This window comes from Semicossyphus pulcher, unplaced genomic scaffold, assembly GCF_022749685.1.
Source record: "Semicossyphus pulcher isolate SPU_LCO1_2020_fin unplaced genomic scaffold, fSemPul1.0.p SCAF_2, whole genome shotgun sequence".
Classification (NCBI taxonomy): Eukaryota; Metazoa; Chordata; class Actinopteri; order Labriformes; family Labridae; genus Semicossyphus; species Semicossyphus pulcher.
In genome coordinates this window covers 35,353,085-35,380,859 of record NW_027211693.1, presented here as the reverse complement: position 1 = coordinate 35,380,859, position 27,775 = coordinate 35,353,085, and the positions used below count along the sequence as shown (strand labels likewise).

General features: G+C 39.9%; 1 protein-coding gene across 1 annotated transcript; it reads right to left on the bottom strand.

Moving 5' to 3' along the window:
* Positions 1 to 1,954: 1,954 nt before the first annotated feature.
* Positions 1,955 to 26,870, bottom strand: myot (myotilin). Its single transcript, XM_069669208.1, has 17 exons — positions 26,862 to 26,870; positions 26,528 to 26,702; positions 26,235 to 26,297; positions 25,913 to 26,054; positions 25,438 to 25,461; positions 24,375 to 24,494; positions 24,085 to 24,286; positions 17,408 to 17,630; positions 15,212 to 16,188; positions 14,059 to 14,209; positions 13,676 to 13,777; positions 12,848 to 12,885; positions 11,899 to 12,037; positions 11,481 to 11,688; positions 11,125 to 11,290; positions 8,936 to 9,069; positions 1,955 to 3,867 (listed from the first exon to the last, which is right to left on the bottom strand). The coding sequence occupies exons 1-17, from the start codon at positions 26,867 to 26,869 to the stop codon at positions 3,725 to 3,727; spliced, it is 3,015 nt and encodes a 1,004-aa protein (XP_069525309.1). The 5' UTR covers position 26,870; the 3' UTR covers positions 1,955 to 3,724.
* Between the last annotated feature and the right edge of the window lie 905 nt (positions 26,871 to 27,775).

Here is a 27,775-nt window from a genome sequence, read left to right as displayed (position 1 = left end):
ATGCTGCCGCAGCAGCCACAATAACGATACACAACAGCATACATGTAATAAATAATGAGTAGATTCTCCTTTGCACACAAGGTATTGTAATGTGCATACGCAGTGAGAAATGAGCATTTCATGGCTATGGACTGTATTGTCATTTAATTTTTACTCATTTAATTGGCATCTTGTCAGGAGCATCACAAACCCTCGACAAAAGAAAAAACAATAAAAGAACATACATATTTGACAATTGACTAATTAACTAAAAGTGGGGGATGTCTGCTAAAAGAAAAGTTTCTCTTTCCTGTTTCTCCCCACTGATGCCTCACACGACACAACTGTTTGTGTGGAAAGTGTCCGCTTTGTTCAAGCTGCATGTCAATGCAGTGGACAACCAACAATTATCATTCAGAAATGCAGTAAGTAGTGTTAAGATTTGTCAAGAGTACATTAGGGAAGTGCATCGATTGCCATGTAACCAAGAGCGTTAACAGGGGAGCACTTAAACCGAGCACTTTGAATACTTTCTTGTGGCTTATGGATTAGCGTATGAGAAGATTGTGCCCTCTTTTTAATTGGCCCAAAAAACATGCAACAAACCTGCTAAAGCCAGCTAAATCAGGCAATAAAACATACAAAGAAATTGGGGACACACTGACAAACCATTTTGTATGTATAATGACTCAACAGGAGGAGAAAAAGTCCAACACAATGTTTGTTTCAATATCTTGCAAGTTAGTATAACACTGTGAAATTCAGGTTGCTTTAAATGTCACTGAGAGACCGATGTGTGTGGATTACGGAATGAAGCAGCACAGAAGAAATTGCTCAAAGCATATGACCTATTGAGAAGCCATTATGATTAATGTAATATTGAAATTGCAGTAAAATTAGCCCAGCAGCATAAACTCAGCGGTGGTAAACCAAACAAACAAAGCCGATGTTTTCACTCTGGTAAATCTGGATACATTGCATTGCGACTCATTTAACTGTAGAAAAAAGTCCATGTAGACCAGACATGCAGAAATAAAAGGCACAAAGACAAAAACTCTAAGACTGAAAATAAAGTAAGAAAGAAAACAAGAACCTGTGAAGACGCCCACCCTTGCAGGGTTAAAAAATGATGGGGGAATCTGGAAAAGTGGAGCCTTCAAGGTAACACTTAACCCTGTGATAGCCACAAACCAATATTCTCCTCTCCTAATTGACAGACCTGTTAGATGGACTAAGTGGGGGACAAAAATTAAGATAGACCTCAGATGGGGTCACCTAGTACAACTCCTTTTAGGAGGACAGTCAGGAAAAATGCAGACCATTAACAAACATGAGGGACTATTCATATACAGCAGACTTTTGGCATCACGTCGTCACTGTTTCAACTACAGTAAAGACCTGAAGCACATTGTTGGAAAGATGGAATATCACACTCTCATGCACTGCCCGATGGTGAGGAAAGCCAGTTGCTTTCTAAACAAGGACATTAAATAAGGCAGACAGAATAATCATGCTAATTTAGAATGAGAGGCACTGAGAATTGTCGATCAGTACTTGGAAGGAAGTTTAACCACCCAGATCTCTCATGACCATCCTCAGTCCACATGCTAGTATTCCATATCTCACTGCATCTCAACCACAGGACTGGGCTTTGCTGATGTCAGCACATTTGTATGATATTAAGTATTGCAAGTCAGACACACTGCAACACAGATGGTTTATTCAGTTTGCCACTACCTGTCACATAGCCAGAGTTAAATACTGTGGAAATATTGTACTTCAGGGAAGTAGGGAAAGTTCCTATTTCAGCTGAACAGGTATTTTGCTTTAGGAGAGGAGATTATTCCACTGCCACTTTTGATAAAAGTCTTCATGCAGGATGCAGTGGATACCACAGTACAAATGGAAAACGGAAGGAACCATGCCAACTGACGGAAGAAAATACACACCAAGAGGCAAACGTAAGTTCGCACAAACTTTATTCCTCATTCATCCTGTGATATGTAGAACTTCTTACACAACAAACAGTACTTGAGGAGAACACGCACTACTACCTGCAGTTTCATTTCTAAACAGAAAGGTCCAAACATCCTCAAACAATTGTAAGTTAAAAGCACTTTCATTGTTAATGGTCAAAGGGGTCGAACTCCACTGCATGTAACCAGAAAATGCAGTTTTCATCTTGACTTTCCTCTTGTGACCTAAATCTGTTTACATGCACATCTAGCCAGAAATGTTTCGATAAATGAATTTTGTCTGGCAGTAACATCAAGCTGTGGTAAGCAGGCAAACCACTTTTTGATAGACCTTTTTATGTAAGGCTCTGTTCAGAAATGGAGTTTGCAGTTCTGGGCACAGGCTGATAGACTGATACTTTTTCTTGAACTGAACATACAGAATGAATTATGCATAGATGCATGAAGGGAGAAGATTATTTTCTTCAATTGAGTAAAGTGTAAAAACATAGCATATCTGCACTGCAGATGTGACTAAATGTCAACTGCTTTAAATTAGATCTGAGTGTCCTTCTAAGTGAAGATCAGTTTGGTGTTCAGTTGTGAAGGCTGGGTATCAGAATGGCAGCCTGTTGCTCTCTGCCCAACTAGCGGATGTTATACACCTCTGGTTTTGCAGGCCAAGAGAGGCAACTTCAAGTCCCAACACTGATAACTAATAACTTCATTTCAAAATGATAAATAGCTTCATTCACATACACTGTATATTAGAAACCAACTTTAAAAACACATATGAGGCTGAATTTATACCAAGAGAATCTTAGCAGTAACTAAAAGTTGCATCTGTCTGTCTAATACGGTGGTCATGGTTGGGTTAAAAATCTGCTTTTCCTCTCTGGTTACAGACACACATCATCAGAAGAAACGGCAGCTGTAGTTTAGGGATAAACATTTGTATCTGGAGGTTCAAACAACATCATCATGATTCAGCAAAACATTTTGAACTAAGGACAGCAGGTGACAGTAAAAGGCAGATAGGATTAAGGTGCAGTTGTAGATGTTGGCAAGGTTGAATTGTGAGCGTTAGTAGGTTTCTTTCTGTTTTCCAACCTAAATAAATGACCTTGCGTTCTGTTGGGTTTCTGTTTTTGTGTCGCACGATTTTAGTTAGCCATACTGTGTACAAGTCTATGAATACATCCATTAACTAGACACACCATTTTGCTTGGAGCAGACAAGGAGATAAAGAAACAAATGGATGGAGTGGAGAGGGTTAAAGGGTGTATCAGACATGAGCTTTGTAGCCTGAAAGAACAAATAGACAGGTAAAGGACAGGCATAGTGGTGACAGCAGCAGTATGAGGTGTAATAACCTTAATGCAGAAAGCATTTCACAACAGAAACATTTCTACCAATGTTTATGTTCATATCTACCAAGTGCTCCTTATGCTTAGGGTTATTGTTTCCTTCAGGTTTGTAAATAGCATTTAATGGAGGTTAGGTTGTTTAAGCTTGTTAGTGACACACATTTCAGCCTTTATCTTGTGTTGTAAATGTACAACTTAATTTGTTTGAGAAATTTCAAATAAATGTAAGTTGTTTACTTGACCTGACCTGGTTTGGGTTTAAAAGTATTCTGAAATGTGTCCTTGTCTGCTGTGAACTTGTATTCTTAACCAAAGCATGACTAGCACTATATCGCCTTGGAAGTGACTACAGGCTGCTGCGCAGTTGGGCAGCTCTGAGATTGGTGATAACAGTCTGAGGATGAGACTTCATTCAGTTTGGTGCTACAGCTCCTCGCTCTCGTACAGAGGGGCGGTGTGCTGGGCGGGACTCTCCACTGTCAGTGCAGGCACGTGGCTCAGAGAGGACAGCAGCTTCAGCGTCTTCGAGGCAGGAGGTGTTGTTTTCATGGCGGGGGCTGAGCGAGCTACAGGGGGGAGAAAAAGCAGAAAAATGTATTCAAATGTGCCTTTACTGATCCATTACTCATTTTTGATTGTTATGTTGTTTGAAGAACACCAGTTTTAAACATGTTAAACCTCAGTTGAACTGGATGACTTTTTATTTTTAAAAGAATAGTTACTGTAAAACTATAACATTATTTTATAACCTATCTGAACCTTTTATGTTAATCTGAGGCTAAAATCATTTAGATCCCTTATTCCCCCTCACCAATCTTCACTCAACCCAACAACGGATTTCTTTATTTCCTTTTGCAAATTTATAATCAAGAAAAAACTGAAATATCACATTGATAATATTTAAACCAATGAACAAAAGCCAGTCAAAGAGAGAGAGAGGCACTCTTAAACTGTGGGGGCGCCAAATTGCAAATAAAAAAGATTCTTTATAATGTTGCTTAAAATTATGTGGACCTCAGGAAGAATAGCCTCTGAAAAAAAGAAGAAAAACTAACCTAACCCTAACCCTAACCCCAGTCAGAGGTCCTGAGTCCTGAGAAGGTATAAACTAAAAATACTTTGTTCCGTTCAGCTTCCCCGTTTCCCTGCCCAGGTACCCAATTCTTGCCACTGAAAACACCACAGCAATATGGTGCAGCCAACACCATTTACATTTACACAAGTGTCTTAAATCCTGTTTTTGTTTTCATTATGAGTTAGAGCTGTTAATATTTAGGAAACCCCAAAAAAATGTACAATTGGTTTGTGGCCCTGGAATGCTCAGTTACCCCTGACCACAGGTTAGAAAAGCCTTTATCTTACAGACCTCTATGCCTTGCCAATTTATAGGATATAATGAATAACACCACTGGTGGGACCAACAGCGGCAACATACTAGTGGATGTCTAAGGCTAAACATTCCTTTCACGCCAGGTGTCAGAAAATAACTCTTCTGCTCCGCATGCCACAGCACAGGCCAGCATGGCATGACTCAGTGACAGAAATGGAACCAATGCACATTTGTAGAGACAGTGGTTCTCTTCATGTTTCTGTTCTCAGACTCACCAACTATGAACCACTGGTTTTTGAGTTTCATAGGCTACATCTGGGACCTGATGGGCTGTATGAGTGTGTTCTCACATGTGTGTCCTGTTCATTGTTAGACTGTATGATTGTTAAATTTTTGACTGTAATCAATCACTACCTTTTTGTAACCCATGAAAAAAACACCTCTAAAATGCGTAACCTGGCAAAGAGTGTTAGATAGAATGTCATATATCTCACAATAAGTATATAAAAGAACAGAAGATAATAAATATCTGATAGAGGCATAGGGAGTAAATATTATGTTTGGATCTATTAGGCTTGTGCAGAGTTCAACTTCCTCTTGACCGCAGCAAGGAGGTTAGCAGTGGCGGCAGCGCTGACGAGCAATAGCCATTAGCTTTGGAAAAAATAAGCTATTGAAGTTGAGTAAAGGAGTCTGGGACTCCAGGGTCTGGGACCTGTAAATGATTGCACCGGAGGCTTTATACAACTTTAGCCGGGGCAACATTAATTAACACACTAGTAGCATCCAGGCACATGCAAAACATGCATAACTCTCGCGATAACCCGCATGATCTCCCAGGTCTCACGACAGACTGTGTTACCGTACAACACATAGTAATGCACACTCACATTACACAGCATTATATGACATCTCCCCTTTTTTGTGTGTTATTCTCTCAATAACTTCAAGGAAAATCTGTAACAGAAAATTGTTGTCTTAATAGCAACATTATAGAACAATTTCAACTTGTGGCGAGACAGTTCAAAACATACTGGTCCCTTTTCAACTCAGCAAAATAGTGTTACTGTTAGCGTTCTTCAAACTCAAATCACCGTTATCATAGATTTTCTCTGTCAACATTGGTGACAATACACATTTCTTTTTTTAAAACTTCCCAAAGTCCATGAGTCCTTATTTGTCTAGCGGTCTAGCCGATTCCCTGGTTTGCAAACACGTCCAGATCTGGTCACAGTCTGACGAGGTGAAGGCGTTGGAGGTGTAGCCTCACTCTGACAGACAGGAACAGTCTCTAACATGATGGCTCCGTCTGAGTGAGTGTCCGACTCATTTACCTCACAGGGCGCTGCAGGGATGGGCTGAGGAACCGGCCCTGGTTTAAGGTGGTGGTGGTTCCGCCGCAGCTCTGAGCCGTGCTGCGTCCTGATGACGAAGGATCTTGGGGTGGTGCTCTCACTTGAGATCACTGCTGGCAAAGACCACAACTTTTCATGGTCCAACTTGGAGAGCACAACATCTCCTGGTCGCAGGGCAGGTAAAGTCTGGCTCCATGGCGCAATTAAAGTAGTGGGCCTGTTTAGCTTTATCTTTCACAGCTGTCAAGCTAGGCCACTTTGGAATGAGATTTTTTTCCAAAGTGTCGTCCTAATTTTTTCTCCCAATCAACAACTCGGCTGGGCTGAAGCCTGTAGTGTAGCAGGGAGTGGATCTATAGCTCATTAGAGCCATCACAGGATCTTCCTGCTTGAGGATTTTCTTTGCAGTTTGAACAGCTCTCTCCGCATGTCCATTACCTTGTGGACGGTGGGGGCTCGATGTGCAGTGCTTGAAGTCAGCTGCTTAGCGAACTCCTTGAATTCCACACTGGAAAACTGTGGACCATCATCACTCACCACCTCATCAGGAATGCCAAACATTGCGAAGACTGTTTTCAGTTTTTTTGATAACTTGTCCGGTTGATGTCAAGGGAAGGTGCAGTATTTCTATGAATCTGGAGCAGTAGTCTGAGATTACCAGGCAGTTGTTGTGTTCGTGCTCACAAAGGTCCATTGCTACTCTCTTCCACAGTCGATCTGGACATGGTGTGGAGATGAGAGGCTCCTTTTGTTGCGTTCTTTTCAGATCACAGCACACCTGGCATAATGTCACAAGCTTATTCATCTCTGCGGAAAGTCCAGGCCACCACACTGATGAACTCTCTCTCTCTCTACATTTAACTAGGCTCTGGTGTCCTTCATGAATTATTAGAAGGATCTCACCTCTCATTGCCCTTGGCACGACAATCCTGCTTCCTCTCAGGACGAGACCATTATATTCTGATAGCTCTGTGAGGCTTCTGGAGCAATATGCCACCTGCTCCCTGCTCCCTGTGGAGTTGGAGTAGCACGTCCCCCAGTCCATAACTGCTTGTGTCAGCCGACACATGTATGTATGTATTTTTCCAGTGCATGTGTTGGCATTTTATGCAAATTTCATTTCATTTCATTTCATGTCGCTGGCCCCCTAGTGGCATGCTATCTGAACTACCGACACACAGAGTGGCATATGCCGTGGCATGCCATCGGCCACTTTTTGATCTCGCTGTCACTCAGTCTTTACTTTGAGCGAGAGGTTATTTTATAACCACTGTTCTCTGAAATGTCAGATTACTAAATTCTTGTAACTGGTATTTTACAATTACTGTTGTTACACAAGTTGTCACTTTTATTCCTTAAAACATATAGAGAGTATAAACATCTAGAGAGCCTAGAGTACAAAGAGAGAACTTGGAAGATATATTTCAGTTTCATTTATGGTCCACAATCCCAAATTATAAGTTACAGTCGAATGTAAGTGAATGAATGTGTGAACTCTTACTGTTAGCCTACAGGTCAGTTTGAGTCCGATTACTGTTTGGATGTCTGATGGCGAGCTACAACCCGGTGGAGAAGAAGTAGAAACCCAAGGACAGTGTCTCTACACATACAACCAATATATTCTCCAGTGCGGTAGGATGTATGTGTGATGGTGTGATCACCATCACACATCAGCTACCTCCGGACAATACGCGTTGCACTTAAGGACTGAGTTTACATCATAGACTATAGTGACTCAGAGAACTGGTGTGTATTTGAAACTGAGAGTCCTAGTTAAAAAAGTGATTTGTATTTTATTTTCTGAAATTACCCGGGTAATGTAACAATTGTGTTTTTGCAATATATTATTTCTCTACTGTTGTTCTGATATGTTTCACTAAAAAGAAGGATACAGCTTCCGAAAGTAAATCATGTTTCAGTGTCATTTCTGACATGTTGTTTGGTTCACTCAGACTCCATAGTCCATCCTAGCACCTTTTGATTTTCTGGCCTAATACAAAGAGTAATATCCTTCAACCTAATATCATGTAACTTTAAGTAAAAGGGTTACATTTTACATTTCATTAAGACTTTTGACCTCTGCCCCCTTTCTCAAGACTAAAACTGACACACAATTGTATGTCCATGTCCACTATCACAAGACTCTAACAGTCAACTATTCTTTCTGCCAATGTTTAACAAAATAAAAGAGCCTTGGATGTGTATCTCTGGAAAACCAGTTGAGTTTCTAGATTCATGTTTTGATATACTAGGCAAATTATATTAAAAATAACTTGTGTGTTGTCTGTTAAAAATTCGGTTTTCATTCAATTAGATTTTCTTTTCAACATCCCTAGAGTCAGAAATAAATGTAGTTAAATAATAATAACATATAATCTCTTGTAACTCTTATATACCCTTTAGAACATTCTTTAAAACCACTTTCTTACATTGTTAGGAGCTTCTGTTCAACTTCAGAGTCTAAGCCCAGTTTCAGATGTAGTTATCAAAACTCACTTTCAGGTTTGCTAACAGGGTATAAAGACCAGCTCATGTGCAGCAGAGGGTCAGGTAGTTTTCTTTGTCAGTGCTGTCACTTAGCTCCATCTCCACTGAGCAGATGGTGTGTGATGTGATCAGGCAGAAATATAATAGCTGTGCAGTGAGTTCTCTCTCACAAGGGGATGGATTCCATACTTATCACTGTGACTCAGTGATTATGCAGTATTCTTTAGAAAAGCTGAGCAGCTCCATGCCTCAAGTTTCCACTCGATCACATAACACAGCATTTGTCGTGTTCCAGGTTATAAAGCTGAATTCACTGTAGCGTAAAGTAGACAACATTCTCCATCTGCTGTTTCTGAGTTTTTTGTGCTACTATGGTAACTACCAGGCTGTCTCACACAACTGACAACTGACAACAACCCTTTAAAGTATATTTGCATGGAAAGATGAACACACTGAACTTACTTCCTACATCCAGCCTTGCGTTGCATGTGGACATGCCCGCTTCATTAATGGCAGAGAGAGTGTACCAACCAGCATCAGACTTCATCACCCTCTCTATCAACAAGCACTGACGGCCTGAACCATCTTGATACAGACTGTGGAGAAACAGAGAGAGTTTCACATGTGCATTTCTTCATTAACCCATGGCAGTCAAATTGTCCAGTAGCATACCAAACATGGAAAACGTGTGATAAATATAAAATGATAAATATATAAATGTACACTACCAGTCAAAAGCTTGGACACATTTTCTCATACAAGTGAATGGGAAAGTGTGTCCAAACTTTTGACTGGTAGTGTACATTTATATATTATATATATGTGTGTGTATATATATATATATATATATAAATATCTCACTCTATCTCTCTATAGATACACACATATAAATATCAATTCCGTCTATTAGGTACACCTGTTCAACTGCTTGTCAACCAATCACAACATGGCCGCAACTCAATGCATTCAGGCATGTAGACATGGTCAAGGCGATCTGAAGTTCAAACCGAGCATCAGAATGGGGTAGAAGGTGAAGAAAGGTGATCTAATTGACTTTGAATGTGCCGTGGTTGTTGTTGCCAGACGGGCTGGTCTGAGTATTTCAGGAACTGCTGATCTACTGGGATTTTCATGCACAACCATCTCTAGGGTTTACAGAGAATGGTCCGAAAAAGAGAAAATATCCGGTGACAGCAGTTTTCAGGGCGAAAAGACCTTGTTGATGGCAGAGGTCAGTGAAGAATGGCCGGACTGGTTCGAGCTGACAGAAAGGTAACAGTAACTCAAATAACCACTTGTCACAACCGAGGTATGCAGAAGAGCATCTCTGAACGCACAACACGTCGAACCTTGAAACAGATGGGCTACAGCAGCAGCAGACCACACTGTCAGCTAAGATAAAAGATTGGAAAAACGTTGCCTGGTCTGAAGAGTCTCGATTTCTGCTGCGACATTCAGATGGTTGCAGGCCATTTTGGCGCCCTAGGTGAGTTTAGAATTTGGCGCCCCCACCGCAAATGGTACATTTTTTTTCTTTCTGCCACACAATATAATTTTTTATTTTGCATGCCAGTGTGCAACACAGTTATCCAGAAGAGACCTGATTTTATTAGAGTTGATATTGTGATTAAAGATCGATCAAGCTTACTACAATGTGTTGGGATATGAGGACATTGTGGGGTCTGGAGGAGTCTTTTTTTAAGAAGCTCTATTTTGATGCAATTTTATGCACTCTTTATTTACATTAAAAGTAATCATTGAAAATTAAAAAATGTGTACCCCAACTGCTATCATATAACATTTATCTCCCTCCCGCAGTCTCCACTCCTCGGATGCAAAGCTCTTCTCTCTGCAATTCAGAACCAAGCACCGAACCTGGGGTGACAAAGCATTCTCCATGGCTGCCCCCTCCCTCTGGAACTCTCTACCCCAACACGTCCGAGACTGTACCAACCTGACCTCCTTTAAAGACCTTTTTGACCTGCTTTAACCTGTGATGCTGATTTTTTTCATTGTTTTAATAGTTCCTCTTATTGTGTTTCTTCTGTTCTTATTTTGCTCCTTTAGTTGTTTTTAATCTAAAGTGACTTACCATGAAAAGCGCTATATAAATAAAATGTATTATTATTATTATTATTATTATTATTATAGACTTGGAAAAATTTGAAATTCACAAGTTACCATTAGTTTACTGTAATATTATAAGGTTTTTCTTCATTCATAGACACTTACAATAAACTTTTTAAGATAGAGTTTCTTTGTCTCTTTCCTTGCTCTCTGTTAATCAACAGAACGTACATTATATGTCTTACCCTCCCCTCTATTAAAAGATTGAAATCATCTCAAACTGGTTTCTTGAATATGAAACACAATGAAACCCAATGAAGTGGCCGGTGAGTGACTGTGTTCGTGTATATATATATATATATATATATATATATATATATATATATAATATATATATACACAAACACACTACCAGTCAAAAGTTTGGACACATTTTCTCGTACAAGTGAATGGGAAAGTGTGGTCCAAACTTTTGACTGGTAGTGTATATATATATACACCCTGTATATATAGTGTATATACATAGACATATACAAAGTGCAGTTTAGAATGACTTTAGGATGAGTTTGGATGACATAAAATACCTCATCCTGTTTGGGTCAATACGCAGCATGTCTTTGTCTTTCTTCCAGAACAGCTGTGGAGGAGGAGAAGCATCCACTTTACACTCTAACCTGACAGTGTCGCCCTCTAGAGCTCTGGAGTTCAACATCTTCTGGACAAATGTGGGAGGACGGAGAACCTCCTGGGCTACTCAGAGGAAAAAGAGATTGTACAGCAAAGGTGATTCAATTTTGTCCCACCCTAAAGAAGAACTTAATAAAATGGGACTGGTAAAGACTTACTGATGATCAATAATGATAAATAGTAAGCATTATGATAAAATGATCTTATAAAAAGAAGTATCCCAGTCTCTAAACAGGATGTATTCACAACTTACCTAAAACATCAAGCTTCATGGTAAATCGGCTCTCTCCTGCTCGGTTTCTTGCCACACACTCATACACACCAGCATGGTGCACTGTCACAATCTCTATGATGAATGAGTGCATTCCTTTTTCACACACTAGCATCTTATGGTAGTCATCTGGACGAATGGCTTTACCATCCAGGTACCAGCAGACGTCTGGTGTAGGGAGACCTCCCACCTAGAATAAGAAAAGATAAAAGTGATGAAAGTTGAAATTTTATTATTTCCTCTGTATTTTCCTTCGAATTACCTCGCTATATGTGCACTGTATTCGTCCAGGTGATACAAGGGAGACCTTGTAGTATAAAGACTTAAGTGTATTAATAAAGTTAAACATGGAAGGACGTGGGTGTTAATACATACTGGTGTGTGAAAATGAATGATTCACCTTAAAATCAATCCTACAGAAGCGTCCCTCCTCTACTGTGAGGTCTGGAGGGATCTGCAGAAAGCGGGGAGCATAACATTTCTCCTGGATGGCTGAGCCCTCATTTCCCTTCTCATCTGTCCCTGAGTGGTGCCTCCCCCTGCAGAGAGACAGATTATTTATTCATGACCTCACTTTACCTCACTATAAATGACTAAATTGTACAGTCCACTAATGACAGCACAAACACAAGGCCCTCTATTAACGCGGATTCCTGTTCATTTTCTGTCCTCTGACTGCATGGCTACTGAATGTGGGACTTAAGCCAATTCTATCTCTCCTGCAAGAAACTGTATGACACTCAGCACTTGAGGCTCAGTTACAACACTTAACTGCTTGGTTTGAATAAGTGTGAAACACAAAATAGCAATTCAGTCAGACAACTCACGTGTTATAGTTTGAAATGTTTATTGCAGCAGCAGAACATAGCTTGTTTGGCGTCTAGGCTCCAACCTCGCTGATTTATTTTACATGCAGAAATTGAGGAGTGATGAGATAATATCTTAAACTCCCCAATTGGAGCCTGCAGGTGGATGTTGGGGTGGTGGTGGGGCTGAAAGTATGAGCACAGTGCAGGGCAGCGGTGGCAACGACAGAGCAGAAGGAGAGACAGGAAATCTTGCTGCTTAAATAGAGCGCCAATTGGGAGGAAGTGTTTGTCAGGTGATGTGGAAGTGACGTATATAAATTATTAAATCAGTGCAGCTCGAGTTGTCGGCCTGAACTAGCTCGCAGGCGTCGCCCCATTTATCATTTTTAATCCACCTACTTTAAAAACATTTCCTTTGTTCTGCTACATTACAGATTGAGTATATAAAGCCATACTAGGCAGAGGTCATTTAATGAAACCCACAATTAATGTTCAATAGTCTTTTTTTGACTGGCAAAACTGGTACAAAATTATATTTACCATAGTCCACCCATGTGTCTTCCTTCTGGCAAATCTGGCTGTAACAGGAACAAGATTAATATTAGCAAAGGTAATCACAGGTGAAAAACTAAACATACTGGTAAACAGCTTAACAGAGTACATGGCTAACTATTTCTGTGTTTGTGTATGTGTGTGTGTGTGTGTATTCTGACACAAAGCTCCTGTTGTCACCAGTATAAGGGGCTTGTTCTCAGAAAGTGGGATGGAAATAGCCACTGACAAACCTTGTTGGCTTCAGAGGCCACGTGTGTCTGTGTGTGTACATGCACGTGTAGTGTGTTTGTGTTGTGTGTATGAAAGAGAGAGAATAGATGGTGCAAAGCCCTATGAGCTACAGAGCCTTTTTGACAGAACAATCCTGTACACACAAACACAGACACAGACACAGATACAGACACACACACTCACACACACACACACACACACACACACACACACACACACACACACACACACACACATACACACAGTGTAAAAGGCCATAATGACAGCATGAGGCAGCACACTGCTGTTGGTTATACTGCCAGGCTTTTTCAACTTTGGGATTGGGAGGCCGTTAGAGGGAAATGGTCTCCCTGTGCAGCCATTCAAATCCAATTGATGGCAATAATGTGTGGTCTTTACCTAAGAGCACAATAAAAGCTAATGGGTTTTGGACCGGAGTCAACAAACAGTAAATGTCTGTACAGTACAGTCAGCACTGCAACACAAGAGTTCAATCTGAAACACGTTGTTAGAAATGTTGAGATTGAAGGATTTTTGTAATAGGTAGGATATCCCATGGCTGAAGGAAAGTTGTTGTCGTACCTGATCAAGTTGTGAGTCTGAAAGATTGTCTTGGTCAAACATGTAGGTGGCGTTGTCTGGGCCCAGCAGCCTACGAGCCATACGCTCCTCATAGGACAGTTTCTGTCAAATTGAAGCTTTATACTGTTAACGTGTAGTTTTTTCATACACACATAAAGGTGTGCTGTTACTTGTTTTGGAAAACAATTGTGTTATGTTTTCTGTTAGGTTCAAACAGGCACAAAGTGTAAATGGATGGGAATGTGTGGGGTAGCTGTTTTTGGGGGGGATGGATGTCGCGTATGTTTCCTGCACTTCCAATACAGTTTGCAGGACACATACACACAGACACACTCACTGACACACACACAAAACCACACACACATACACACACACAAACACACCTGGATGTTTCTCCTTCTGGCCTCCTTTGAACGCAGCTTCTTTTCCAGATCCTGGATGAGGGCATCTTTGGAGCCCTGGATGTCTTCATCAGTGGAGCGAGAGGAAGAAGGCCGAGGAGCTATAGACTTCTTCAGGATGGGCTTAGGAAGGCTGGGGGTTAGAGAAAGAAAGAGAAGGGGGAGGGGGGCAACATTTATGCAGAGAACTAAAAGTAACAAAGATTAATAGAACCAAAGAACTTTAATCCTGTGAAAAAATAAATACAAATTCGTCAACACTAGAGGAAATAAAAACCTTAGTCCTTTATGCATGTTGGCCGGCCACATTTAGGAAAGAAAATATCTGTGTGGAAAGTTTTACTTATATATCCTTTTAAATACATTTAATGCTGACATTGCAGTATTGTCCAGCTTGAAAGGCTTGCTAAGTGCCATGGATTGACCATAAACTTGCATTGGCACTTCAATGATTATACAATTTTAGTTCTTTAAAGTTAATAACTCGAAGATTTCCAGTTAAATAAATGTCTGTTGAGTAAACGACTTTTGCTGTATGAGTTAAATAGTGATTGAGTTCATGGCCTGACGATGAAAGCCCTTGCATTTGCAGTATTCTTTAGTATTTGACGGTTTTCAGTTGAGGTTCCAGAAAAAGTTGCGATTAAACCATGTCCATGGCCAACAAACAAAGAAAAGATTAATAACTGAAGAAAATCACTTGCCATAGGTGACACCAAAGAGAACAAAAGTGAGATCTTTGCGATTGTATTTTAATGTTATTTTCAACTCACAGAGATCAAGATTTTAAATGGGTGAAAGTTTGGATTGTGAAAAACCACAGACTACAAGTGTGTTCATGCTAATGTGCATGTTCTTAGGTTTTTTTGAAGTCTGATTCAAATAACTTGCCTACAGTTTTAGACTACTTGCCATTAATCAGAGAAACCTTTAGATGGGGTAATACGTTATATACGTTATTTATAACTAGTCAGTGACCATGTCCACCATTTTGGTAAAAAGTAATTGTGAACAAGTGGTGCCTTCTCTGTTGAGAAGTGTTTTCTGCTCAAACATTTGTCCTCTTTTTTAAGCGAGGGAAATTTTAATTTGTCCATAAATATGTGCATTTGTGCTGATGGACACTTAAACTCACGTGTTTGGGGTTCCCTTGTAGCTGGTGGGCAGCGAAACCACCGCGGGCTGAACTCTATTCTGACTGTCGAGTGTGTTGGACTGTGGAATAGAGGAAGGAGAGAGAGGGGAGCTAGGGAGAGATGGGGAAGCTGGAATAGGGAGGGGCTGCTGAGGGAGGGAGAAAGGAGAGGAGGCTGCCCTCATGGGTAGGAGAGGGCTGGAGGGGGGGAGGGGGGAGCGGGAGGGGGAGATGGAGGGGTGGTGAAGATTAGAGTTGGGAGACAGCTTAGAGGAGGAAAAAGGGGAGAAGGAAGAGTTAGAGGGCAGCACTGAGCAGAGGTAAGCTACAGGTGCTGACATTGTGTCCTGATTGGCTGGTAGGGTGGCGCTGCCAAGGCCAGTTGCACTAGGGACACTGGGAGTGAGGGTGATAGTGGAGCGCATGGTGGTGCGGGGGAGGGAGGATGAGGAGGCCGGGAAAGGGGAGGCTGAGGGGTTGGTGGTTGAGGGACTGAGTAAAGGGGTGGTGGAAGAAAGAGGAGGTGCAGAAGAAAAGGCTGGGGTGGAAATAGGAGAACTGAGAGAAGATGAGGATGGAGAGGACTTGACTGTGCCATTGGTCTGGGTCTGGACAACAGACTGGGCCTGGTTCTGACTAAGGCTTAGTGACTGCAGCTGTGATTGTGTCTGCGACAAGGACTTGGAAACTGACTGAGTTTGAGAAAAAGACTGATTTTGTGCAGACATCATTTTTGTTTGACTTGTTGTCTCTGTGACATTTGGACTATTAAGGGGACTATTAAGGTTCTGTTGGGAATTGTTTTGGTTCTCCTGGGCCTCCCTCACAACACTTTCATAGCTGGGAGCCTGGAAGGCTGCCTGAGATTGAATAAAATGCCTTGGTCGCTCATAGTTAAAGGCACTGGGAGGAAAGGTGCTGGCAGTGAAGGTAGGCAGGTCTGACAGGTTCATGTTGTTGCCTCCTGATTGGGAGGACTGGAAGAAAGAAGACACACAAAAGTAAGAAAACTGAATATCCTTTTCTAAATTGAAGAGACATTCAGAAACGAGATACATTTTCATTTGTTGGGATGAAGCTTTCCTGAACACCACATGTTACTTATTTAGAAAACACAATGAAAAGAATAGTCAAAGTCATTAATAGGATCAAAATGTAAAAAAACAAAAAACAAAACAAACAACACTGAAATATTCTGATGAAAAATCTAATGGCGACAGGCCTCAGTAATAAATATAGAGACAGAGTGCAGGCCTTAATACTCTGAAAACACACCCATAAGAGGAATTTGCATCACAACATGCAGCTATCACACTAACAAAAAGACTGTAACTAGCTCAAAACTCCAAATAACAACATGTCAGTCGATCATTATACGGCATGTCTGCCAGAAAGAAAAGGTATACTAACAAACTCAATAATTTGGTCTTTCGCAATGTCCCCAACTGAATGGCAACAGGTTAAATCTTAGAAAAAATTGATACTATTTGATTAAATCACCAGGTAAGATCATTATTTAAACCCACAAAGAGGCGTTGCACCAGTTAGCTTCAACCTCTACAGATTGTCTGGTCAAATTGTGTCATAATCCCAGAGTTTTTCCAGTCTTAGTGCTGGTGCCTTAATATCTTAAAGGCTCCTATTTTTGTTTGGGCGGGTATGAAAACATAGTTCTGAGCTCATCACCCTGTTGGTATTGCTTCCTTACACACAGCAGCTTAAATGCATATTTCTGCCAATTGCTTTCAGAGGAAATGGACGAGGAGGAACCCTCACACATTACAAAGAGACTTTGTTGCACTCTGTCTCTTTAAGAAAAAGAGGATGAAGGAGAAAGAGTATATTACAGCCTGCATTAGCTGCGTAAAGTGTGCATATATTTACACATTAATCAACAGTTTGTTTTAGTGTCTTTTTTTAAAGTCAATTTTAATTCATCCTCCCCCTGACGCTGTATGTTTGTGTGCCTGTGTGCGTGTTGGTGGAGTTGAATTACTTTATAACGTAATTATTGCGACAGGCCTAAAATCCCAGTAAACATCAGCAACAACAGATATGTTTTATACTGTATATCTAACTCTGATAGAAAGTGATTCGGTTGAATGTGAGAAAAAATCCTAAGAAAGATGGCAGCTATTAGCAAATCTAGCAAATCTTCTCAGAAAGCAAAACAAATGGTGTAAGAAGTACTCTTACAGTGAAATTGAGCTTGCTTGGTCTGAACAGCTTGGGTGTTTTAGTTGTCTCCTTGTCTTGGTTTGGTGATTGTAGTGGGGAGGGGGGAGAGGGAGGGCTGGGTGTACAGGCTCTGACAGTGACCTCTGGTGACTTTTGGCTTTCCAAGTTCAGATCACCTTCCTCCTCACTGCGACCAATGTGTTCTTCACAGGAGTGGTTATCTAGTTGAGGCTCTGGAAAACTGACAGCCAAAAACAAAAGTGTTAGCAAGCGATTTTAAAATATTTATAAAATATATATACTATAGTATATACTATATACTATATACTATATACTATAGGCTATAGGAGAGGTGAACAGAGAGTCATGGAAACTGCCTGAAATGCAGAAATAGTTCTGAAATGAGATTTATTTTGTGACAGTTCAACCCTGGCGTCAACTAGGGCTGAACGATATATTGTTTAACCATTGCAATGGCAATATGTGCATGTGCAATTGTCACAAACAAGCACATAAGAGCTGCTGCTGTCACACATTAATGTAAGGGTGATGATCAATGCAGACGTGAGGCGGCTTTTGAGTGATTGTATTTCCATTATCAGCTGCCTCTTGTCCCTTGGCCACGTAGGCGGTCTGTTAACGGAGTAGATGAGCCACTTAATGTTTACATTTAGCAGTGTTCTTTACCCTAATAGTGCCAAGAGTGACATTCAACACTTGACGCTTCCAACTGCTAGTGCTAGCTTGCTAGCCAAACACTCAATAACAAACATAAGGTAAAAGCCAAAAAAATAGTTTTACAGACAGCAAGAAATGGAGGTGCTGGCAATGAAAAAGGCACATTGGCAGCTCCACCGAAAGAAGAAAATTCCATTCTCAGGTTGATGCAATGACTGTATATATAGATGGACGACGCGTTTCCATCTGCTCCCATTGTACAAAAGTGATGCCAAAATAGCTCCTGTGATAGGCGCTGCCATCTTGCGATGGTGACGTCATATGGAGCCAAAATCTGCACAGTAGAGATCGCCGGGTGTCACTACTGTAGCCACTTCCGCTAACCAAAACGCACGCTAAACTTACCGGAAAAACAGCAAGGATCCCGCACGCTGGCGTGTTTAACAGCAGAACAGCTTCTTTGTGTTAGTCTGAGGTTAACGAGCGAGGCCGAAGCTGTAGCTGCTCGCAGGCAATGCATCCTGAAATTGCCTCTTAATAACATTAACAAGTCAGTGGGTTTTGTTCATGATTTGTGTTTTATCTGAATTTGTTATCAATTCATGTTCACAACTTTTTTTTTTGCATTTATCAATACTTACTTACTTCCCACATGTTCTTAGATATGATTTGAATTTAAGTGTGCCCTTGACCACAAATAAGCCAATATACACAAAAGCAATTCACTTTTTGAAAAAGGAAAAATGTTTACACTTAGCCCTTATTTTAAATCTAAGACAAAAACATCCAATCCCACTTCAGTATTGGCTTCCTGATTTCTGGGAGTTTCCACAAAGAGATTAGTGATAGAACTAGCTCATTCCAGTCTACTTAAGCTATGCACTTCCCAAAGTTTTTCAGGGGTATCATCCTATACTGACATTGATGACCTGAGCAAAGAGCATTCAACAGACTGGAGCCTCGCTGCCCTGCCTCATGCTCTTCAGTGTCACACTGCCCTTATTTCCTGGTAGGTCTGACCAGAACGCTTCAAAGCCCAGTAATCAACATTGAAACCGTGTTTGAATGAGCTGAGGATTACTTCACACTTAAAAAAGGGACATCATGTGGTTCTTTTCTACAACCATTGTACAGTGAAGCTAGTGTCATTTTAATAGTAGTTGCCTTTGTTTCGTGGCATAATGTTATTTATATAGGAAAACATATGCAGAGACGACACGTTTGTAGCAATCAGTGATATGGCAAGTATAGGGTCCACGACTGTCATGTAATTTTGTCAACACAAAATGAATGTCCTAGCAAACTGTGTTTCATACAATGTCTCAAAAGACACCGACTAAGTAATGAAATAAAACAGCAAGGTAGTTGAGTCGTTTATTTCCTGGCTTGTGTACAAGGGACTCATAAGCCACACCCACACACATCTGCGATGGCATAACGGAAGACCTGCCTTGATGAGAGGACTGAGATTGCATTTTCATGCTGACACTAAAAGAGAGCGGTGATATGTAAATGCAAATGCAACAGACTGTATGTGTTCCCTGCTATGTTTCTCTCTTTTCCCTTCCTGTTGTGTCTTCCCAGCTGTGTCTTCCCAGCTCTTCCCTGCTGATTGCAGAATGAGGTTCACTTGGTTGTAGATGCTTAAAAGCTCCAGTCATGACATTTAAAGAGGAGCACTGTTTAGCTTCTTGCATTTGAATATTATCCACTTTAGAGCAGGCGAAGTCTTTGAAAATTAAATGTCACATGTTGTTTTAATTTTAATTTTCAGATGGTTAGAAAATAGTATTTTCATTTTGATACTGAAAGAGCGTGGTCACATTTAAACGAAGATGCAACAGGCTGGGGGCTGTCCACAGTGAAGCAGGTTAAGCCTTTGGAAATAAATCATTTTAACAAGGTCACAGAACATCCATAAAGTATGTGAAAATGAAAATGCTAATTGTATTATTGCATTTTTATTTTCATTATTTACTAAAATAACATATACACATGTTGAAAATGATAATGCTGTTGTAGAATAACATTTTCAAGTTTACAATGAGATCATTTATCCATGTTTCTGTGCTGAAACTGAGCAGTCCACTTCACTTCAAATAGTCATCTTAGTGAGATGGTATCCCCGTTTCTTTAATAACTGTTGCAGCAGCTGCAGCAGCCGACCTAGTTGAACAGTGTAAATGTAATAATGTGTATAGTATATTCGCCTTTGAACATGTGGGTCGTATTGAATGTGCATGTGCAGTGCGAAATGAGCATTTCATAGTGACTTAGTATCATTCAGTTTTTACACATTTTATTTGGCGTCTTGTTACAGAAAATGATGAAGTGATGTCAGAAAAGCCTGAAAACATTGCATCGTTGTGAAAAAAGCTGCCGCTAAAACAGGCAATTATAACTATAATTATGCTCTATACAATAATTCAACTTAACTAAATTCTGGTATCATGTTTTTATTATCATTTATTCTGCTTTTTAAGAAATTAAACTAAAATGTATTATTTAAACTATTTAGTTCATTTAGTTCATTCATCAATGTTATTATTATTTTCATTGTGTTATGCAGTATATTGTAGTTTGATGTGTGTATTTTACCAAATGTATTGATTGAAGTAGCTACGAATGAGATTTCTCTCTTCCCTCTCATCTCTGTTAAGAGTTGCACATGCGCCTTGCTGATTGGCAGGATAATAGATATAGATTTATCTATGCATATTTTATTTCTATGATTCTGATCATGTGGTGACATACGGCTCCATGGATACATACAAGCTACATCATGCCATTTGATTGCAGATCTCACAGGCTCACCTCAGCCTGAGATCAACTTATCTCATTTTATCATGAATACCTTAATGTGAAAACAATTTAAGTGATCATGTTTTACACGTTATAACAGAAGGAATGCTTTATTTTTACCACAAGAAAACTTTCTTGTCATTACATGATAACTTTTTCTGTCATAATAAAAAAAATAACATTTCTTGATTACCTTGCAAATATTATGTCATAATGTGTAAAGCATCTTGTTTTAACACACCAATTTCATGTTGTGTTCAAACACATTTCCTCACTGTACAATTGTTGTTCATAACACATTTTTTTTCAAGATTAAAAACAGAATCATGGGTGGAGCAAAGACTTGACAAGGAAAATACCGTGCTGTTTTAAAGCATGGTTAATGGAATGGTGAAATCGGTTAATTGCTGCATCCATATTTGGACAGCCCTTAATGCTACTAAAGAAACATACACACACACACACACACACACACACACACACACACACAACTTTACTTTGTGAAAGTGTGCGTCTTTCATTTTTTGTGTGTGTACATCCTTGGGAGCATTTCTGTGTATTTGAGTTTGCGTCATTAAGTCGGCAAAGCTATATCGGTCTTGGAATTCGGACAACAGCTGGCAGGTGCAGACACTCTACTGGCAACTAAACCCTTGTAATACACACATACACACACACACACACACACACACACACACACACACACACACACACACAAGATCTGCATGACATTGTGGGTTGAAGCATGCTAATCTATCCTATGTTCTCTGTATGTCCAGTGACAAAAGACGAACAACAATATGGAGGTTTAACAGATTCTAGTTCACTTTTGTAAAACACCAGTCTCTGCAGAACCAAAATACTTTCATGCTATAGTGACATACATTGTTTACACAGGGTGGTCAAAGATAACCAGCACAATTTTTCATTGTGAACGAGCATCATTTTCTTCATTCACTTCAATTAATCTGCCTGCATGATGATCACAGACAACATTGTATTAGTGCTACTGAAGGTTCAGCAAACAAGTACCTCAGTGATTAGAGCATTTCAGAGCATCACAGTACAGGTAAGCCAGTTTTTGTCCTCCATTAATTGACTTATCAGAAATGTTATAAACAGATCAACTTAACCTCAGCCAGAGAACCTCAGCTCGACCTAAAAGCAAGACCGCAGCCAACACTGGGAACAACTGTTGTTGTCTGCTCACTGAGGAAGAGGGGTTTCTGAAGGACACAGACGCCATGTCTGCACTTCACATTACGGATGAGATCATAGCTCTGGACACTGATACACAGTGGACACATAACTGTACACTCAGCCAAACATACTTGCCACAGCACTCACTGGATTTGAATATAAACCAAACTATCAAGCCAGTATCAAGGCAAAGACACATAGTAACACCTGTTGTAGGCTACTTAGTTGGGATGTCTTTAAATTTGTGGTGGTATATTTTTCACTGTATCTCATCCAGTATTTAACCCCAGGCTGAGAATTTGTTTTGCAATATTGAAAACTGGAAAATAGCTTTGCACAAGCTGGTGTTTGATCAGTGATTCTTCTTTGAACCATTTCAGCAGACTTCATCAGTCACTACAAACTCTTCACAATGTTTTTCTTTTGCACATTGAATACAACAAAAATAACTTTTCAGGTAGTGCAAATTTACTACCAAAGTAAAACTACAAATGAAAAAAGACTACTTATACTGAGAAACAACTGAGAAAATAATAAAGTATCATGTGTTCAGCAATACGAGGTATTTTGTATGACTGCTGGTAAAAGGCTTAGTCTGAAGGACAGACTGCCTATGAAGTAACGCTTCACAGGTGAGCTCATGGCCTATACCTCTTGGCTAAAGTGTGGACTGTCGCACATACAGCAAACACAACTCGATACAACGACATGATATTTCCGTGCTTCCCTAAGTGGAGGTCTGAAGCAGAGTATGTCCAAAAAACGGAGTGACGTATTAGACAAGAGCCTATTGCAACGATGAATAACGTTTTAATTTCAATCACCCGTTATTACCTGATAGACCAAGCCAGATGACACAAAGGCCAAAAATAGACTAAAGTCAACTGTCCAAGTGCTCTAAACATAGTTTGACCTTTTGAAGAGGACACTGCATATAAACCTTCGTTTTTCAGAATTGAAACATGGAAAGACAATTAGCCTTTTAAACTTCCACAACGATGTAGAAATAAATATTGAAGTTAGAGGTTAAAACTGAGACTCAAAACGATTCACGTTCCAGGTTAAATAGCAGCCGTTATCTGTGCCAAAACAGATTAATTTCTTACCTCGCTAAACGTCTGAGCAGCCGCGAAGCCTGCCTAAACTTCAGTTGTAACTGAATAAAATTGTTCCCTGTGTGAAGGGAGAATTCAAAATCCGATGAGAAGCTGGAGGCAGGACTGCAACAGGTGACAAAGCGCGCTCATGAGGGGCGTGCAGTAAGACGGGAGCGCGCGGGCCCATAACTTAAGCTCAACATCACCACCACCAAAACAGACCATGTAGAACGTATGTAGAACCTCGGTATACACAGAAGTCCTCTCTAACTGCCCGAGTAGCTTTTTAATGTGATATTAATTCATTTATTGATTAAAAGAAGTCGATTTATTTTTGTTACCAAGGCCGTATTGATATTATCCATTTTATTGACATCATTTTCGTAATCAACATCTTCACCTTTTCACTTTGTCTCATTACCCAAGTCGAACAAAAGAGGAAGAAAGAAGAGTGAAGTGAATCTGTCTTTATATTTTCGCTTTTTAGAATGATTCAACAGCGACCTCGTTTGGAAATAAAGATAAACGACAGCAGAGTAAATCATTCTTTGAATGTTTCTTCCTGCATTTACGACAAGAAAAAAGTCGATAGGCCATAGGCTGATTTCATAAACTGTTATTCCTTAATATACAAATCTAAATTAAATCACGGATAAATAGAAACATCAATCAGGATTTTTTTGTATCAAAAAGATTAATTTAGAGTCAAGAGTCAGAGGACTTCCCACATGTTAAAAAATTAGTGCAAAACTTTAAAATGAGACCATTCCATTATGACACGCTCTATTGTACACATTGAATAGCAATCTAAAAAGAGATAATAGTGTGTGCAAAAACAAATAGGTTGATGCTCCATAATGCTTCTAGATACTGACTGAATTAAACTAAAGAGTGTGTGTTGTGTGTGTTTCTACTCACTTTGCAACAGGAGGGCTGTCAAGAGGGCTGACAGGCCACTCAGGAGCAGGGAGGAACATGGAGTCAGGCAGCTCAGAGGGAAAGTCCAACGGGCTCTTCCTGGACGAGGACGTCTCCTCTTGGAACACAGCCTCTTCTTCCTGTCCCAGAGAAACTGCCTCCTGCTGACGGATGGCCTCGATCTCCAGCTGCTCCTCCATGTCTGTAAAACAAGAGATGAGTGGCATTAAAAGCTAGACTCATCCTCTCCATCCATCTCCATACAGTGTATTAGGAGAACTACATCTTACCGTGGTAAACTTCCAGGATTGCTGAACAGGAGACTGTGCCAAAAGAATTGAGGACCACACATTTAAACAGGCCAGAGTCTTCTGGAAAGGCCTCTGTGATCACCAGTGTACACAGCTCCTCTGCAGAGGACAACAGAAAACATGAATGCAGTTAATACAAATCTTCAACAGAAGATCGAAAGGATTTGAAGTCTCTCTTGAAATCAGTCAAAAGCATTCAATGAACAACAAGGCTATGTTATATTTACCAGTGTTACAATGAATTGTTTTACCACTAAGCTGTTAACAAATAACTGAAGTTAAAACTATTTTCAAACTGTTCTCTTTGCTTCCACGTGGAGCTGCTAGAGTGCCAAGTTGTTGTGTTCTCAATATGCGTTACATTAACACACACTACACTTTTGTATTGTCTGTACACTGCACTATTTATTTTTAACTTTATACCGTAAGCTTTTGCACTCACTAATATCCTGCACATCTGTACAGCTTTTAATTAACACCTGTTGCACATATTTTGTATTATATGTATTGCTTTTTATATTTTTATTCTTATTGCCTGTTTTTTTCTATCTTTTTCTATTTAAGTCTTTTACTTATTTTTATTCTAGTTCTGTGTTAATTGTTCTGCACCAAAACCACCAAAACAAATTCCTTGTATGTGTAAACCTACTTGGCAATAAGCCTGACTCTGATTCTGATATCAGTTGTATCACATTCTATTGCCAAAAAAAGGAACAAACAAAAAAAAGCTTTCTTTTACTATATTTTAACAATCATGTTATAAAAGGTTTGTTTGTTTCACTCTTAGAATAAGTATTTTATTCGGAACATGTTTGTGAAAGACACATAATGTTGATGAGAAATATTAAGCCATTTACCTGTAAAGTAGGTTTAAACCAGTTCCCAAACCTGTCACTGTCATACTTAAGAGTGTAAGAGGTGAAAGTATTTAGAATGTCACAAAGAAAACACTAGAAATTGAGGGTAAAGTAACACAAAATAGAAGAGGGTTTTCCACCGCCACTTTTTTAAACCATTATGATATATCATGTTCTGTACTGACCTGGCACTGATGCAGAGCTGGCCTCTGGGAAAACAAGGAGAGAGAAAAAGAATGACTTTTGAATCAAACCAATCACCGATACAATTCGGAACTGCCAACATCTAAAATGAAGCAAGAAAGCTCAAAAGTTCATTTGAGTGAATTAATTTTACTTACAGGTAAAATATTGACATGGATTTGTAATATGATGTTGTATTGGTTCATGCAGTTTGATAAATCTTTAATAACAACATATCTACAGAATCCAGTGGAAACTTTTTGTCTAGGAGGTGAACAAAGTGGATATTTGAAGCAGGACCTTTGGGCTCTCCCTCTAGAAAAAGTCTCTACATAAAGTACTATACACCTTACATTGTTTGTATAAAAGTAAAAGCAGAGTTGCAAACCTTGTGATTTGGTTACTCTAACCAAACTTTAAGTCAAATGTATGACTCAGTTAAAATCATATGAAATCAGCCCACTGTCAATCACTCACTCTTGCGTAGAATCCTAAAATCATCAGAGTCCAGAATTTGTTCGTCCTCTCTGTACCACATGACCTGCAGGGGAGGAGTTCCCCTAAGTCTGCACTCCAGGACCACTAACTGACCTTTCACCGTGAACACGTCATGGAGGCACTGGCAGAGGGGATACCGAGGAATGGAATCAGATAAAGGAGGAGAAAGACCACTGTTAAACATTGTTGTGGTCAGGATTCTTCATTGATAGGACTCAAACATTTTCCTGATTTTGTTAATCATTTTGTTCTATTGTAATTTACAGTGTATACATGTGTGCAGGTAGAATGTGTGTTTTACCTTAACAAAAGAAGGGGCCACTCCATTTCCTGCATTCTGTTGGGTGTATATGGGACTCTGAGTCTGGAAATACAATCGTAGTACATATAATAACATTTGTTTAATAATCAGTTTAGTTATGTGTTGATCTTTTATAGATTGACATAAAGGTCATTCAAAAGGTCAAACAATGTTAAGTGTGCACCATCACCAGGCTTTTCACTTACAAGTTAAATCTACAGTATAACAGTCAATCAATCAAACAATGAAATGACAGTCACACAAGATGTTTGTTACAATTTCCATACTATTACCCTCTGCGGGCTGACACACAGTGGCTGCACAAGGCTGGAGTGTCTCTGAGCGATGAAGGTGGAGGCGGAGGAGGAGCTGGTGGAACAGGAGGACAGCTCTCGAGAGGAGGATGCAGAGGAGGAAGAGGAGATGGTCAGGGACATGGTGCTTGTCTTCTTCTGCACCCTCTGGACGCTACACAGTCACATATCAGCAAACAAAACATATCAGTAATGATGTTATCTGCTTATGTGGTTTTTTAAAATTGTTTTCTTGCACGTCTCTTGGTAACTATTAAATATACTGTGTGTGTGTGTGTGTGTGTGTGTGTGTGTGTGTGTGGGTATAACTTACTGTTCCATGTTTCAGGCGTTCCAGGAGGCAGTGGCAAAGTTTATTCTACTCACTACAAAAGCAGAAGCACAGGATCAGATATGATACACTTGGTCCTACCCCAGCTTTCATCAGTGTTACAGAAAGTTTGTGTTTGCTTGTCTCACGTACAGTGGCAGTGGTACGCAGTGCAAAAGTGCTGTATCAGCCCAAACAATTTCCATCAGGAGAAACAGTCTTCAAAATCAGAAACAATACAAATTCAAAATCACAAAATCACAATGCAATGCCAGAAACACTGCAAATGAAAAAAAATATTAAAAATGTGCTGCAAAAGTCAGACAGATGCATTAACATACAACACGGTGCAAATACAATGAAAATTTTAAAACGCAAACCCAGAAAACAAATGCTGCAAATCCAGGCATCACTAAAGAAGGGCTCCAGGCCTGAAGGGGGCGGCTGCTACAACTGGATTTTGTTGAAATTTGTTTTATGGAGAAAATAATTTATTAAGATGATTATGGCCACCAGGAGGGCGAGGCTTTCAGGCCTGTGGGGAGAGACCAAGGTGGGATGAATACAACCCCCAAGACCAACAGAGGTCAGTTTGATGACAGCAGCGAGGTAGTTTTCTCACTGGGTTTGGATGTTGGCATCCCTGGGCTGCACACACCGAACCCCCACTTTAAAGGAGGACAGTATCTTGTTGCTTGATTATTTATAGTATTCGTATAACAATAGGGACATGGCTGCATTGGTATCCAAATTGTTTTTGGGGGGGGAGATTTTTGCAAAAAAAACAAAATAAATGAATATAAATTACGAGAATGTATCCTTATCTTTGTCATGTTGAAGTTGTAGCATGTAACAGAAACTGGATCTCATCAGCTCCTGTGTGCTATTCAGCCATCTCCACAGCTTTACCATTAACA